General features: G+C 44.2%; 1 protein-coding gene across 5 annotated transcripts; it reads left to right on the forward strand.

Annotated features, from left to right (window-relative positions):
- Nucleotides 1-1451: 1451 nt before the first annotated feature.
- On the forward strand, nt 1452-8730 carry LOC146763653 (uncharacterized). Of its 5 annotated transcripts, none has more exons than XM_085566455.1 (6): nt 1460-1794; nt 2336-2436; nt 2839-3003; nt 5802-5949; nt 7488-7557; nt 7868-8730. In XM_085566455.1, the coding sequence occupies exons 2-6, from the start codon at nt 2412-2414 to the stop codon at nt 8015-8017; spliced, it is 558 nt and encodes a 185-aa protein (XP_085422581.1). In that variant the 5' UTR covers nt 1460-1794; nt 2336-2411; the 3' UTR covers nt 8018-8730. The 5 variants fall into 5 exon arrangements, with proteins under 5 accessions (XP_085422578.1, XP_085422582.1, XP_085422579.1 ...); XM_085566454.1 differs by having other exon boundaries at nt 1460-1692; XM_085566453.1 differs by lacking the exon at nt 5802-5949 and having other exon boundaries at nt 1457-1692.
- The last annotated feature ends 7272 nt before the right edge of the window (nt 8731-16002 follow it).

Here is a 16002-nt window from a genome sequence, read left to right on the forward strand (position 1 = left end):
CTCAATGCAAATCTGATTCTTGAAACGTTTTCCAGGGTACGTCTAGAAAGCATTTCAAGAGTTTGTAGCAAATGCAGAGGAACAGAAACCTTTGAAAACTTCATGTAACTTGATGTTCTGGAATTGGGAAGGTTTTGAATGTCTGTGCTTGTTAGCAGTAGTGCAGAAATGCTTACGGTGTGAGCAGCAACCTGCTGGAATTGGGAGCTGGTCTCCTCATTTTCAGCCATTGGGACAGGCTCTTTCTCGGGGAGGCGGCTTGTCAGAGATCAGGGGTGCTGTCTTTTCCCAGATGTGATGTGCTTGGGTGGGAATGGCCCACAGCAGCATTTGGTGTGTATTCCAGCCTTTGCAGGAGTGCTTTCTGTATCCTTGTGTGCTGTCATTGGTGTTGCAAAACCCAAGGGCCATGTTACTATTAGTGGCAGAGAAAATGCTGAGGCTTTGTTCCCTGTCAGCATCAGCGAAAGCACCCTGGAGGAGCAGTTGATTCCGGACCAGCTTGGAAACGGAGCAGGCTGCTGCCCTCCAGCGCAGGTGGAACTTTGCAGACGGAGCCAACAGACCTTGAGGAAAGTGCTTTTGAGCCTGGTAAGAACAGAAGCGGCTTCTGGAGGGTTGAAGACCATCTGGCCATGTGCTTTTGCCAGTTTCTAGGCCCTTTACTGGGGAGGAAGGGAAACCTTGGGATTGAGGAAGCTCCTGGTATGGCTTCCCTAAACAGCAAGCCTTCTGACAACGGTTTTGGTTTGTGACTGAGATCATTATTGCTGCTGCTTGTTATTGCTGCTCTTAGTGGCTGCAAGTGGGAGATGAGCTGTGTAGGAAAGGTCCTCAAGTGCTGCTCAAACACCTGAACGTGTGTTCTGATGAGCTGGCAGTCACTGCAGCTGCCACAGTGGAGGGTGGCAAGCTGAGTTTGAGATCTCCCAAGCTTGACGGAGATGAGGAAAACCTGTCATTAGCTCTGCCCCATCCTTCAAGGAACCAATCTACAGCATGGTGCCATAAAATTAGTAATTGCTGTGGTTTGTTTGGTTGGTTTTTTTCCTGTGTGCTAAACACTCCCCTGTGTGAAATGAATCATCTGTTGGTGTGAACCTCCTGTAATCTGTTGTCATCCAACAGAACCTGTGAGGAGCTCAGCTGCCCTTCAGCTTGTTTTGCACAGGGTCTGCCCTGCTCCCTGTGCACTGTTGAGGGCAAAGCTTGAGTGAAATGTTGGACACATTCCTGAACTTGAGGGCACGGTGAATCCAGCCACAGCCTGTTCTACAGTGGTAACCCATTGCATTCCTCTGCAATCTCTGACCATGGTTCTAATGTTCTCTCTTTTCAGCTGGTGTAGAAGTCATAGATCTCACAGGTGCCTCTTCTGAGCCTGAAGTCATAGATCTCACAGGTGCCTCTTCTGAGCCTGAAGTCATAGATCTCACAGGTGACTCTTCTGAGCCTGAAGTCATCACTATCAGTGATGATGAGTCTCCTGTGGTAAGTGATGACTGGCACACTCCTCTCCATCTTGCATTCAAATTAGTTTTCTTGTCTGTCTTCTGAAATCTTACTGAGTACCCTGGCCTCAAAGGTTGAATGATGGCTCTGATTTGCCACAGTTTAGTCAGCAGTTCCCAGTCAACCACAAACACACTCATGAACATATCAGCATGCCTGAGAACTGCTTGCAGAGAGCAGGTGAGCAACCTAAAAGGTTGTTGCTTCTGTGATTTAAAGGAAAGCACAGGAGGTTTTTGACTTCCCAAGGAAGAAGTGTTTTACCTGCAACATCAGTTTCAGGTACCTCTGTCATTGAGGTGTAAAATGCAAGTGGGGCTGACTGGGGTACACAATGATCTGGTTTCTTATTCCAAGAAGTCTTTAAAAGGGTCACATTTGGTATTTTTTCATTTTCCCTTAATATTTGGTAAGAATATGCTTGGATCCAGCCCACAGTGCAGTGTATCTGCTCAAATTTGGGTTGCCACTGCTGCTGTGCAAAACAGAAACATGCAGCAAACATAGCACAGGAGTTATATCCTGACAGGGTTGTTCCTGAACCTTTGCAAAGAAAAGGCCTCAAATTTTACAGCAGAATTTGCATGACCCAGCTCCACATGCACCAAATGCAAGAGCAGGGTTGGGTACTGGGTTTTTTCCTCTTCAGTAGCTGTTCATATAATAAGTAGTGTTCAGGCTATCACAGCTGAAATTGCCAGTCTGGGGGAAAAAGAGAGACACAGCTCCATCCCAAATCCAATTAGGGAACTGAAATAGGGGCACAGGAAGTACAGTGTTCAGGTGGTTCCTAAGTGGTGGTTCCATTTCTACCCCATTTCAGGACATGCAGCAGAGCCAGCAGCAGCCACATCTTTCCAGAGCATCAGAGAATTCATCCGAGCCACTGGCAAGTAGTGATGAAGAGGAACCAGGAGATAGTGGGTATGTGAGAGTAAAATATCTCTCTAAAATCTAATTTCTGATATATAGTGGGAACAGGTTTTTCCAGGCTTCTGGGTTCTGCTGAAGTCTGTGCAGAAACTTCAGGCCTGGAATGTAGTGACCTGTCTGGCAGAGAAGTAAGCAAAAGAATCCAAAAAACCACATAGCAAGATCCAGCTGAAACCTTTCTTTTCTTTTCGTGATGTCATGGCTGAATATTTGTTACAGTGTGGCTTGATAGATGTTGAAATGCTTGCAGCACATAGCGGCTTGGGGAACAGTTGTGGTGCTGGGCTGGGATTTTGTTTAATCAGAGTAGGTATTACATGCTGGTAACTCTGTCTGCAGTGAGATTATTGGCTTCACGTTCAATGGCTGCATGTTCTCTCTGGTTCCCTCTAGTGCATGGCCAGCAGGTCTTGCTAGTCCTGCAAAGCGGGAGGGTGTCAACTCACAGGTGCAGGACAAGGAGCAGAGCCAGCAGCAGCCACATGGCTCCAGTGACACAGAGAATTCAGCGGAGCTATGGGCGAGTAACCAAGAAGAGGAGCCAAGAGATAACGATGAGTATGTGACTGATGAAGTGTCTCTCCAAAGTGTAATTTCTGATATTCAGTAGACAGATTTTTTTGCCAAACTGCTTGATTCTGTGTGTTGGAATCTGATTTGAAACATAGTGGCCTGTGTGGAAGGGAACTAATGGGAAAAAACCCCCAACAACAGAGCAAAATCCCAGAGAAACCTTTCTTCTCCATTCAGGAAGGCATTATTGAATGTTTCTTAAATGATGGATTGCAATACACTGTAATGCTTGCAGTACATAAAAGCTCTTGCACTGGTGTGTTTCTGGGCTGGGATGTTGCTAAATGAGAATGAGTGGTTATTTCTGTTTTTGCAATTTTATGTCTTGGTAGCTCTCTTTGCACTGTGAAATGGACAGCTGCATATTCTTCTAGTTCTATTAACTCTGATGAATGGCCAGATCATTTTGAGAGTCCTCTGACATGGCAGGATGACATTACAGATGTAAGCATGATGATCTTATCACATGTTCTTGTCCTTTCTGCTTTGTGGGAGGGGAGGAGACAGAGTGGGAGCTCTGTCTCTGTCTCAGCTGCCACTCTGTCTCCTCAGTTGTCCTCGGTGGGATGCCACATGCAGCTGGCTGGAAGCACAGCCCTTGCTGGGAAGCTCCAACTTGCCCATCCCTCCAAGTCCTTTCTTGGTGGTGTCCATAGAGGGAGAAGCCCTTGCCAGGATGGCACTGGCAGCTCTGTGTGCTCCTTATAGTTTTATAGCATTGCCTGAAAGACTGCACATAGTCCAAGTCCACTTTGCCTGGTGCCAATAGAACAGCAAACTGGAATTCTTTACTTCCAGATTTCTGTTGTGGCTTCTTTTCTTCAGTAGCTGTTCATCTAACATGAAGTGTTAAGGTTATCATAGCAGAATTTGCCAGTTTTGGGAGAATGAGGAAAATAAACAGCGCCAGGTCAAATCCAAATAGGGAACAGGAACAGGGGAGAAGGGTGTTTAGGGGGTTCCTAAGCTGCCCCTGTACCCTGTTGCAGCAATGAGAGCACAATCAGCAGCACCCACTTCTTTGCTTTTCAGGGCAGCAGCTCTTTGTGCTACTGCTTTGAATGCTCTTAGGCAAACTGAGAGGGTGATACCCTACCCTTGCTCCCCTCTTCTGCTGTAACTGCTTTCTGAGCTGGGGTTTGCGTGCAGCACCAGGGGGCTCACCAAATCTAATTGTATCTTCTTTTCTCTCCCTTCCCATGTGCACCAATGCAAGCTTCTTGAAGGTGAGTTGATGTTTTCCAGTAGGTAATGGACTTTTATCTAAAATGTGATCATTAGTTTTGTTGTACTTTCCCAAAAAAGTCAAGCAGCAGGGATTGAAACTGCTTTTAGCAAAAAGCAAGGGGCAGGGCTAAAGCCTCTGGCCAGTGTCTTAGAGAACGGATGCAATGTGTGTGTGGTGGCCTCTGTCAGTCACAGTGGGAAATGCCTGCAATAAAACTAGCAGAATACTTACGCAGAAGGAACTTTAATTTGGTAACACTTTCTGCAGTTTTGATTGATTAGTGATTGATTAGTGTTACATGGACCCTGGAGTTGCAGAGGTCATCTCTGCCTGCGGTTTCTGAGAGTTAAAAAACATTTCTTGACCCTTTTGCTGTTACAGAGCAGGCCCTTTAAAAATGGCTCTCCCTGTGACTTGGTCAATATGTTGTCCACAAAAATTTGATTTGTTACTGGGGTGTGACAGGTAAATAATCCTACACTTGAGAGAGACATTGGTTATTTATTTCAGTGTTTCACCAGTCTGGGTGCTCAGTGGTATTTCACAAATCGGACACACGCACTCTCAAAATAATTTCTGTTATTTATAGATTTTATCAAACAAAGAAATTAGCATTACAAGTGACATGGTTATCTCCTTAGCTCGTATTCTGTCTTCTTTTGGGTAATGATTGCTTATTTCTCACTTTAATTAGTCCACTTGGTCCATTGCTCAGTTTCCCTCTTCTTTTGGGCTGGGGAGTTTCTTGAGTTGCTGCTCCATGAGTTGTGGGTTGCAATCTCCCCCTGCAGGAATTATTGTCTACCAGTCAGAGCTGCTTTCAGGAGTGCTGGGTTTCTTAGTCTCTTCCTGGTCTTGGGAGTTATGCCAGATGTTCTTTTGGCTCCTCAATTCTGCATTTTTTGTGTCCACTCTCAGTGGGCATCCTTCTCCCCAAGCTTTGTTAACCCTTCCCCAAATCTGAGATCCTTCAAGCATGTCAATCCTGGAACCTTTACAAGGCAATTCTACCAAGAAGGAATTTGTTTTTCTTCCCCACTTAGAAGCATGTTTGTTAGTTGCTGTCTATTTAATGGAATAAATCTCCCTTCCAGGTGATTTGGTTTGAAAGTATAGAATGATCAAATATAGCAATACAAAGTGCATCCTTCCTTAAGAAATCTTTCACATAGTCTACATTTTGCATAACATATAACTCCATTTTCAAATTATCTTAATTCAGGAGGATGATGATGGCAATTTTTAAAGGGGATACTGCTCCGAGTAATTTTATAGTATCCAGGGACTTTCCTTGAGAATCTCTTGGGTCATCTTTTTTAGCTGTGTGGAGGCTGAACAGAGCAAATATTTTATGTTGTTTTGTAGCAGAGTAGTCACAATGTATGGAAGGGTCCAGTCCTAGTATTTGGGAAAGTTGTTTGAAATTGTTTTTAACCTAGCTGAATAGTGTCCATTTAAAATAGGAACCATTGCTGACTACTTATATCATTTGTTTCAAAGGTAGCTCTGGGGAGAGAGAGAATAATAGATCTAACTTCTGAAAATTAAATTACAGTGCATGGAGAGGAAAGGAGAAATGTTACACTGAGCAGCCAGGAACAGGTGGATGGCTCTGGTAATGGAACAGGAGCTGATGATGCACCTGTGGCTGACTCAGGCCCTGCAGAACAGGGAGCAGAGGAGGAGGACTCTCAAAGTTCAGAGTATGTATGCCTCATGCCCCACCACACACAGAATTCTGTGCCTTTCTGTCTTTTCTGTGCAGGACTTAGTAATACTGCTATGCCTGATTTATCTTTGATGCCTTCCCTACTCTACTTATTTCCCTCCTTCTCCCATGTTGCAGGATGATCACATGATACCATTTGAATTTTGGGAGAAAAAAGCAGCCCAAAGCAGATGTACATCTTTGCGTAGAGCCTTAGAGAAGAGTGTGGGAGTATGGCAAGGAATGGGGATTTGTCACAGGCCATAGCTCAGTATTGCATTTGCTTTTTCTGACAAGCTGTATTAGTGATGTTCGGTATGGAAATGCTTCCATTGTAATTACTGGGGCTCGGCATCACGGGGCCAGCAGGCAGCAGCTGGGCGAATTCCAACAAAAATTCCCTGCTGGAAAGGTGCTAGGTGGTTGCCTTTCTCCTGGAGCTGGATCCCTTCTTCCCAAGGTAGACTTGCACACAGGCACTTGTGGAGGTCCTGCTTTTATGGCCAGTGCTGGATGTCACAAGCCCTGATTTGCTTGCTTCTGTGATGGAAATCTTGCAGTTCAAGTTGGGTGCCTGTGCAGTAAAATTCCCATTCTGCAGAGGAACAGGAAAGTCCTGCTGTAGGAGCACTCCATCAGGATAAGAAAGACACAGTTCATCAGACTGATTAATTTTAACCAAGTGTCTTTGTCACTAGGGACAACAAAGAACATTAGAATTATGATATAAGGTTTTCAAAGTGTCTTTTTGGGGTGGGGGAAAGACACAGGTTTTAATAAAGCTGGTGTGCTTTGAGCCTTTTGGAAAGGCAATGTAGGAGACTACCTGAGTATGGAACTTTTAGGTGTCAGGCCTTAACTATGCCACCTAAAGGGCTTCTACGATTCTAAACCATAATGCATTTTACCAATGAATTTGTAGATGCTTAAGTTTTGGTTGTTAAGTCTGTAGGTGACGAAATCCCAACCCCTGGTTAATATAAAACAGGAATACTTTTTCCCTCCAGTCTCAAGCTTCTCAGTTACTGAATGTAGCTGCTCTGTTTAGTTAAGGCTGAAATAGCTCAGTGCTGCAGCATTTAAAATTGACCAAAGGCTCCTTCCCAGGGCTAGATCTTGCCAGAACTGTGTTACTCTGCAGTTTAAAATTGGGTCCTGGAATGAATATTCTGGGGTGAATAATTCCCAGAGGACAGCTGATGCTGTAGTTACAAAGCTGTTACTGATGACCTGCTGGAAGTCAAAGTTGCCATACACAAACTGGCCTGTGCTAGAGACTGCTGCTACTTCAAAGCCCAGAGCAGGGTGACTGACTGCACCTTTCTCCTAGGGAAAGCCAGGACACCCTTTCCCTCAGGGCAGGGGAAACCCCAAATCCTCATTAAATGCACAGCAAACAGAGTCTTAAAGACAGCAGGGTTCTTCAAAGGAAATGTGTCATGGCTAGTCAGCGCAGTTGTATGAATATGTGAGATTTTATATATCAATAACCACTGAAGCGTGGTTATATTAACAGCTGCGTGTTCTTTCTAGTTCTGTTTCCTCTAGTGCTGAGCAAGGAGTTGTTATCAGGTGTCCGCTTTGCATGGAATTTTACTCAGAGGTAAGGATCCACCTGTTGTTGTCCTTTCTGCTTTGTGGGAGGTGAAAGCCAGAATGGGGGAGCTGCACAAGTCACTTGGATGATGTGGGATGCTGTGGGCAGCTGGCTGGAAGCACAGCCCTTGCTGTGAAGCTCCACAAGTCACTTCTTGGTGAATGTAGAGGCAGAAGCCCTTGCCAAGATGGCACTGGCAGATGTGTGGGTCCCTCATAATCCTAATTCTAGGTGCTCTAAATAGAGCCTGGTGCCAGTTGAGCAGCAAAATCAAATTCTTTCCTCCCAATACATGTTGTGGTTTTCTTTCCTCCAGATTGTGCAGCACGGACGACAGCTTGTGGCAACCCTATGTGGCCATGTCTTCTGCAGCAGATGCCTCCCTATTGCCCTTGGGGTTGCTCACATATGCCCAACCTGCGAGGTGAAACTCAATGCAGCAGTATATTTTCCCATTTATTTATGAGTGCTTCTGAGGACAGACTGAGATGGATCTTGGCCAATAGACAGTGTAGAGACTTGTTTCTTTATGTATATAGTTCTTCCTGTATAAACTTTCATTTCTGCTGAATTCAATTATAAATAAAGTTTTGATTGATTTAAATATAGCCTGTCTGCTCTTCTGTGCTGGACTGTACTGATTGTAGTTCTTGTGGCCGGTGTGTGTTGTACAGGGAAAAAGAAGCACAGCCTGCTTGGGGTGAGAGGGATTCAATTTCTCAGGCCAGACTCTGGTGGATGCTGTGGTGAAAATGTTATGACTTCATTGCTCAGAAGATGAAAAGAGTAGCAGGTTGTGCACGCAGCCAAAGAAAGCAATGTTCTTTGACAATGACTGGTATATTAACAAACTGCTGCATTTAGTGCTGTAAGGTTTCATTAGAATTAGAATCTGGAGGCTTCTGAAGGAATGTGTTTTTGAATGTCTGCAGTTGGTTACCACCTTTGAGCTGTTGGCAGTACAACTGTGTTGTAGCTTCCTTCAATCACAGCAGTATAATCCTATGTTACACTGAAGAGAAATGCAACTGTCCAGAGATTTAAAAAGTGGACATAAGAGAGGAAAGACAATTACTTCTGTTATACACAAGTAATAAAGAGGCACAGGCAGATCTCAGGTAAACAGTGGGAGAGTAAATTCATTGTGCCATGAAACAGAAAACTCAGATGACCAAACTGAACTGAGGTCCTCTGTGTATTGAAAGTTGGTTGTCTGTGTGGACATGAATCCTTAGTTTTGGTTTTTCATTTTTGTCTTTATCGTATTATTTATCTGCTTCCTCAGTCATATTTCAAGATGTCCTAATATTGCCATATTTAGGTAGAGGTAGTAATAGACAAGGTTCAATGTACCCTCTAATTTTTATGTGGCTTGGTCTTAATAAAAAAAATGAAAACATTAGTATTAGCCTGATAAAGTGACTTTTTGATTTTTGTTTTTAATGAAGACTACTTGAGTTGTCAAGAAGACTACTTGAGTTGTCAAAATTAAACTCAAAGGTAATTTTTCAACAGACACAAATAAAATTATTTAATTACAAGATGGCCATAAATTTTAGACCGATGTTTTTTGTTTCTCATTTTTTGGTAGACTTTTAGCTACTTGGTGGATGCAATGACAGTACGTAGAAATGTCTTACTAAATTATCTAAATGTCTTTCTAAAAGCTATATTCCTAGGTGACATGCAATGCCACGTATTCTCATTAAAAGGAGCACTTAAGGAAATGATTTATGGTCAAGTAAATTTAAGTAATGAAATGGCACTCAGCTGATATTATAATAGGTTTAAACAGATGTTAGTATGGTTCAACACTATCGGCTGAGGCAATTTTCTTTAAAAATGTTGGTATAGGGTTAGGAATTAAAGCATTCTCTGTGTGTATATATATATATATATATAATTTTTTAGAAAGTATTGATCTAGGGAAGCACTGATTAGCAAAAAGTAACTGAAGAGTTAAAGCATTGGTTTCAGTTGTGGTGCATAGCTGTCAGCATAAGGAAAAGCACATTTTCAGCTCATTTCATCATTGGTCTGTAGGCATAGGAGAAGTGGGGCTTTTTGAGCTTTGAAGGCCAGACCAGAAAGACAGCATATTTGCATTGTTCATTTCTCATAATCGGTGCTTTCAGATAAATACAAGGTGCTTAAATATTCGTCTATTAAATGTATATTTGGAATTGCTTTAGTGTCTTTGCATTTTTATATAAAGTATTAAATCTCCTTTTGGATTTTTCAAAAAATGGAAAAGTCATCCCTACCCATTCTTCAACACCCAGCATGTTGTCAAATACCCAAAAGGATGAATTGTAATAACAGAGAAACTTTTGTAAGAAATGAGCTTCCTCATGCAGAGCAGGAGTTGAACATATCCTTGTGCTCTCCAGAGCCCTGGATCAATTCCCACCATTCTCCCCACAGCCCAGAGCACCCAACGGGACCAGGGGCGGAGGAGCAGCCCTGAACCTGGCAGGGCTGAGATGGGTTCCCTGCTGCTCTCAGGAGCCACAGCCCTTCCTTCTGAACACAGGTCCCGTGGCAGAGTGGCTAGAAGGAAAAGTGAATACTGATTCTGCTCCTTCTGCTCTGTTCACCTTCCGGAGCAGAGCAGGGCCTAAGGAGAAAGGTGCTGTCCCTGGTGTTATGAACAAAAAAAAATAAAGTTTAAACTTTTGGGGAATGTTGTTAACAAGGTATGTATAAAAGGGATGTTGTTGATACAAGTAACAAGTTATAATTGGATCTGTAGTTAACAGGGCGAGGTGCAGGGTTGGGTGTTGTGGGCGCAAAGCAAGGTGATTAGTTGTATTAAAACTCAATACTGCTGTGTATAGCTAAAAGGGGACTGGACCCAGGGAGGAGATGCCAATCTTTGTGGAGGGGGGCAGAGAAGCTTCCAGAAGTATTGCACCGTGGAACACGGCCACAGCTCGGATCAGGACTGGAGGAGAGGCCAACCAATAGGAGGCGAGAATCTCAAAATGATTGGCCAAGACTGCACCAACTTATGGGCCAATCAGCAACAGGAAAAGAGACCTATCACAGCACGGATCCTGAGCGGCCAATCAGGAGAGGAGAGAGACTTTAAAAGGCCTGGGGGGTGTGACGCCCGGGTCTTTCATGGGAGCAGGTGTGCTTGGAAATGCTCCTAGGAATACAGTTACTAAGTAGTTGAAACAGTCTCTGGACTAGCTGGAAGCTTTGGCTTCCAGTTGTTCTGTCTGCAACAAACAGGCTTACTTTTTTTTAATTAAATGGCCTTCTTTTTTTGTTAAAGTTTTAAGGCTGTCCATAACAACTGGGGCCTCGCCCGGGAAAGCCACACCCAGAGGCGGGTCCGGCGTAGGACTTGGATTTGGGAGGTGCACCCATCTGATTTCAGCTGCCCGGATTACTGAGGACTAGGTCGGATGCACAGAGGGGCTGCTGGCTTGATCCCGAGGAACGGCTGGAAGCCTCAACAACTTAGAATCGCCTTCCAGGCAGCAGGAGAGGTCCTCGCAGCACTTGGGTGAGCGGCACTTGGGTGAGTGTGCGAGGGGGACGGAGGGTACGGAAGGGTACGGCCCGAATGGAGGGAGTGTGTGTGAGTGAGACGGGGCCGGCAGGCCAGACCCCCGGAGCGATAGTGGAAGGAAGCGAGAGGGCAGAGGACTGAGTGTGGTACCCTCGGGGCTCAGCCATCCCCAAGACCACCGGGCTGGGCTGGATTGAGGGATTCGGTCCCAAGAGCACCCAGGGAACGCCTCGGAGTGAGGGGATACCCCTAACAGGGCCACGGAGGGCTGAGTGCCCAGAGCTTCCCAGGGGTGGGTCTGGGAAGACCGTCCAAAGGCATTAAAGGTGACTCCCGTGGGTTCCCAGAAACCCAGTGCCTGGAAAGGTCCTTCCTACGTGGAAGGAGGACCTCAGCGTCGGTGGTAGTAAATACTCCTACCTGGAGACCGACGACAGGGAGCCACCGTTGAGAGGAGTGTCCTCCTTTTTGGTGGGGGGGATCGGAGTCCCGGCTGAGGGGGGTAGGACCCCAATTCTCGGCAGGGCCGGGCGCTCGGGGCGGGGAACGCACCTGGTCCTGCGCGGGGTGGGCTGGGCAGGTGGACGCACCTGGTTTCGGCTGGCGAGGGGAGTTAGGGGGATCCTCCTGGCCTGGTGACTCGAGGTGAGAGTGGCCGGCTCGGGGCGGCCGTTCAGCTCATCGGGAGCTGGAGACGGAGCTGGGATCTCGTCCCAGCGCGGCGAGCCAGGGTCAGGGAGAGTAGAACCTGCCTCCCATAGGGAATTTATTGTTTCCTTTGGCATGGTACTTCAGTTACATAGTTTTTACTTTTGAGTCCAGGACTACCTAGTACACCTAATTGTTGGTATAATTGCTTTCTAGGTGCTGATTATTTGGGGATACAAATGGTTATTGTTTAACTGTTTCCCACTGAGTTCATTGTGTGTGTGTAGAAGGTCGGAGCACCGGTATAGTGAGGTTCTGGGGAGAGGTGGTAGCCAAGAGTCCCCAGACCACTTACCGGACAGGGAGAATGAACTTAAAAGCATTTAGTTAGAGAGAGAGTATTTCTGTTTAGTGTACTGTTAGTTTGAAGGTAGAAGCATTAAAAATTATAAGTTGCTAAATTTTTATGTTTGAGTTCAAGACTACTTGAACGCATTTAATTGGTACAAATTTCCAATTTTTGGCATAAGTAGAAAGTTCAGTCTTCATTTTGGAGTGAGTGGTGCTGCGGGCTCCGAGGTGCCATTTGGGGGCGAGGCAGTGGTGGCTCAGAGGAGCCACTTTGTGGCGGGGCTGGGCCCTCCTGGAAGGGGCAGTGGTGACAGGCAGGCATTGATTGATGCAGAAGGAGGCGGCCGAGGGGGCCTAAGGTGGACAGAGGGCTTGGGGGCCTTCTTGTTAGTTGTGCTCAAGTTTGTGATCCTGATCACCAAGCTATAAGAAACATAATCTATTTCTATGTGTGACTTACTTGTGATTGGAATCTTGTGGTCAGTTATAGTGAGTTCTTTTATTCTTTTTGTTTCTATAGATTGTTTTATTGGATTATTCCATTACTTTTGTTCATTGTGTTCATTTCAATTATGAGAATTGTAATTTGGTATTTTGGATCATTACTAGTAATATTTAGATTGATCTTTTTATTGTAATCTATTCAGATTGTTTTATTTCGTTGTTTCTGTTAGATTAATTTGGTACTTTAATAGTATAGTTTTATTTTGATTTTACATTTTGTTTTATTTCCGTTTATGAGTTCTTTTATTCAATTGTTTTACTAGACAAAATTTGTCCATCTTAATTATTTAATTCCAATAATTCCATTTAATTATTTTATTTAAATTTGACAGTTGTGACTTCAGTTATTCTAATTCAATTATTCAGTTTCTATTCTACTAATTATTTTATCCTATTTCAATTATCTGATTTTTAACTATTCTCATTTAAATCTAAACTAGGTTAAAGTTGCTATTTCAATTCCAGTTGTTTTATTTTATTTGTTTTATTCTGAATGGTTTATTTCAATTGTTTTATTTAAATTGATTAATTATTTTATTCAATTGTTCATATATTTAAAAAAATAAAAGTAAAAAGTATTCCAAAAATTTTATTTTAATTGTTTTTTTCTGACTATTTTTTTAATTGTTTTGTTTCAATTCATTAATTATAATTTGATTGTTTATAAATAAAAAAAATATATATTCTAATTGTTTTATTTCAAATATATAGTTTAAAGGATTAGATAAAATAAAGATGATACAATATTGCATGGAAATATGGCCAAAAGAAGCTCTCCAAGAAGGATCAGTTTACTGGCCTTGGTATGGTTCAAAGGACAGGTGGCTGTGTTTAGCTTCAAACAAATGTGTGAATTGGAGGGAGAGTGTGAGTGAGGAAGAAAATAAGTATGCAAGTTGCTGGTTAGAAAGTAATAGCCTGGAGGAAAAAGCTAAAGTGTACAAAGTGTCAAAGGACATTAAGGGCGTTAAAGACGCAAGGGAAGAACCCACAAGAAAGTGGGATCCTTTGGATTATCTTCCACCCTCTTCACCTCCTGTTCCTCCAACACCTGCTCCTGTCCAACCTGCTCCTTCAATACCTCCTCCCGTCCAACCTGCTCTTTCAATACCTCCTCCCGTCCAACCTGCTCTTTCAATACCTCCTCCCGTCCAACCTGCTCCTTCAATACCTCCTCCCGTCCAACCTGCTCTTTCAATACCTCCTCCCGTCCAACCTGCTCTTTCAATACCTCCTCCCGTCCAACCTGCTCTTTCAATACCTCCTCCTGTCCAACCTACCCCTTCAGCCTCTCAGACTCCTCCCCATATTCTCTCCACACCATCAATAGGAAGTACATTAACAACCCCAAGTCAGGTGGCTATAACCCCTGACTCCAGGATTAATGTTTCGTCACACCCTCCAAACCTCCTCAGATCCAGTGCTAATCAACCTCCTTTACACAGTGTTGTCTTAACACCTCCAAGACACATAAATGAAACAAAGATTGAAGGGAGAGAGGGATCAGTAGTGAATAGTGATTGGCAGAATAGTGTGCAAGGAAATAGAGTTCAAGGTTGTAATTGTGGTAAAGCTGAAACAGCAAGTCCAATAGCCCACCATTAGAACTCGGTTTAAAATGAAAGAGTGTTGCTCAGGAGCCAAAAGGGCAGAAAGTCTGTGTTCCCCTAAGGGAAGTTCCCATGGGAGGAGCCAATGAGGGAATAGGATTTGTGAATGCCCCATTGACAGCTTCAGAGGTCAGAAATTTTAAGAAAGAAATAAAGACCTTGGTAGAGGATCCCCTTGGAATTGCAGACCAGCTAGATCAATTCTAGGCCCTAATATCTATACCTGTGAAGAATTAAATGCAATAATTGGGATTTTATTTTCTCCTGAGGAGATGCAGCTAATACAAATTGCAGGAATAAAAGTGTGGGAGAAAGAAAATAGAATGGGCAACCCTGCAGATGTTCCCCCAGGGGAGGTTAAAATGCCCCTAACACCAGCGGATTGGGACCCAAATAATGAAGCAGGGAGGAAAAGTATGAGAGAGTATAGATCTTTGAACATAAAAGGAATCAGGAACGCAGTTCTGAGAGCAAACAATGTAAAGCTAGCATTTGATAGCCATCAGGAAAAGGATGAAGCTCTAAGGGCGTGTTTAGCCTGGTTAAAAAGAAATTTTCAACTTTATTCCAGTGTGGATCCAGAAAGCCAGGAGGTAAAGGCACTCATTTGTTGTGGTCGCTGCCATGTCCCTGAGGGCTGGTGGGACAGGGCTGGAGCCTTCCTTAGCCGCAAGATGGGTGTCTGTGAGCTCAGCCTGCTCATGAAGGGTGAGGGTCCCGATGCTGAAAGCACTGTCGACATTGGTTATAGCATGAGCTGCTCTGGATTACAACTGGAAAGGCATTGTTTGGGCAATGTTTTGGCTGAAAGCTGGAGAAGATGTGCTCCTCTCCTGGGAATGCATCTCCCTGTGCTTTGTTTCCTGTCAAGAGAACTCTTCCAAGGGCTCTACACAATCAGTCTCTGTGCCAGCCATCTGCACTGCAGGGCTGCCTGTCCTGTTGATGTTGTTGCTGTTGTTGTAACTAGCTGACTGCCTCCAGACACTGGGGCTGCCTTTTGTATCTCCTGGAAGCTGGGATCTCTGCTTTAAAGTGAGCATCTTGCATTTTGTTTCCCTCAGGGAAAATGGTGAACGTGGAAAATCCCAAGATGAAATACACTGAAATGGAATATATTGGCAAGGGGTGAGTCCAGCCACACTTACTTCTACACAACCATGGGCCAGGGGTTCTTCTGCTATATCACTGGTATATCAGGAGTTCCACTGGAATATCTATCCAGTGTGAAGTCAGGTCAGCTGCAAACATGTTCAGACACTGGAGATTGTCCCATCTCTTCAGTGCTCCTCAGAACTTGTGAGGGTGCTCAGAAGGCATTGTCAGAGACATCTCCATGCTGCCAAAGTCTGCCTACATCAAGGAGCAGGACCTGGAAGATCTCCTTGTCTCTCAAGTGTGGGACAGCTCTGTGTTAATTTCTTCAGTATTTTTGTATGTCTCAAAACCACACTGCCACACTAATGAATAAAGAAGAATCTTGCTTGCCTGAAAGGGCAACCTAGCCCCTCTCAAAGCTGTGAGATAACAGTTCCCAGGAACATTTCTTTCACATGGTCTGTGGAAGGAAATACTCCATGGTCAGGATAGGAACCACTCTGTTTAGAAACTGAAACACAAGATGAAAGAATAAATTCCCTTTAGGAGCTGAGGTAGTAAACCCCAGCGCTTCTGCAACCAGCCCAGGCACTGCCCATGCACTTGAGAGGAAAATGCATCATCTGCCTTCTGGCAGAGCCCTCCTGCATCCTGCAGGTTTTAGGCATTTACAGCAGAGATCTCCTGTGTGGGCCAGCTTTCACTCTAAGAAATAAACAG

This window comes from Lonchura striata, chromosome Z (genome assembly GCF_050655825.1).
Source record: "Lonchura striata isolate lonStrDom1 chromosome Z, ASM5065582v1, whole genome shotgun sequence".
Lineage (NCBI taxonomy): Eukaryota > Metazoa > Chordata > Aves > Passeriformes > Estrildidae > Lonchura > Lonchura striata.

What these genes read in the sequence shown, in the direction of transcription:
- LOC146763653 (XM_085566452.1), top strand. Translation starts at nt 1,591, where the DNA reads ATGATGGCTCTGATTTGCCACAGTTTAGTCAGCAGTTCCCAGTCAACC. An exon ending in GAACTGCTTGCAGAGAGCAG is followed by an intron (nt 1,693 to 2,335) that starts GTGAGCAACCTA and finishes ACCCCATTTCAG; the next exon opens with GACATGCAGCAGAGCCAGCA. An exon ending in GAGCCAAGAGATAACGATGA is followed by an intron (nt 3,004 to 3,350) that starts GTATGTGACTGA and finishes ATGTCTTGGTAG; the next exon opens with CTCTCTTTGCACTGTGAAAT.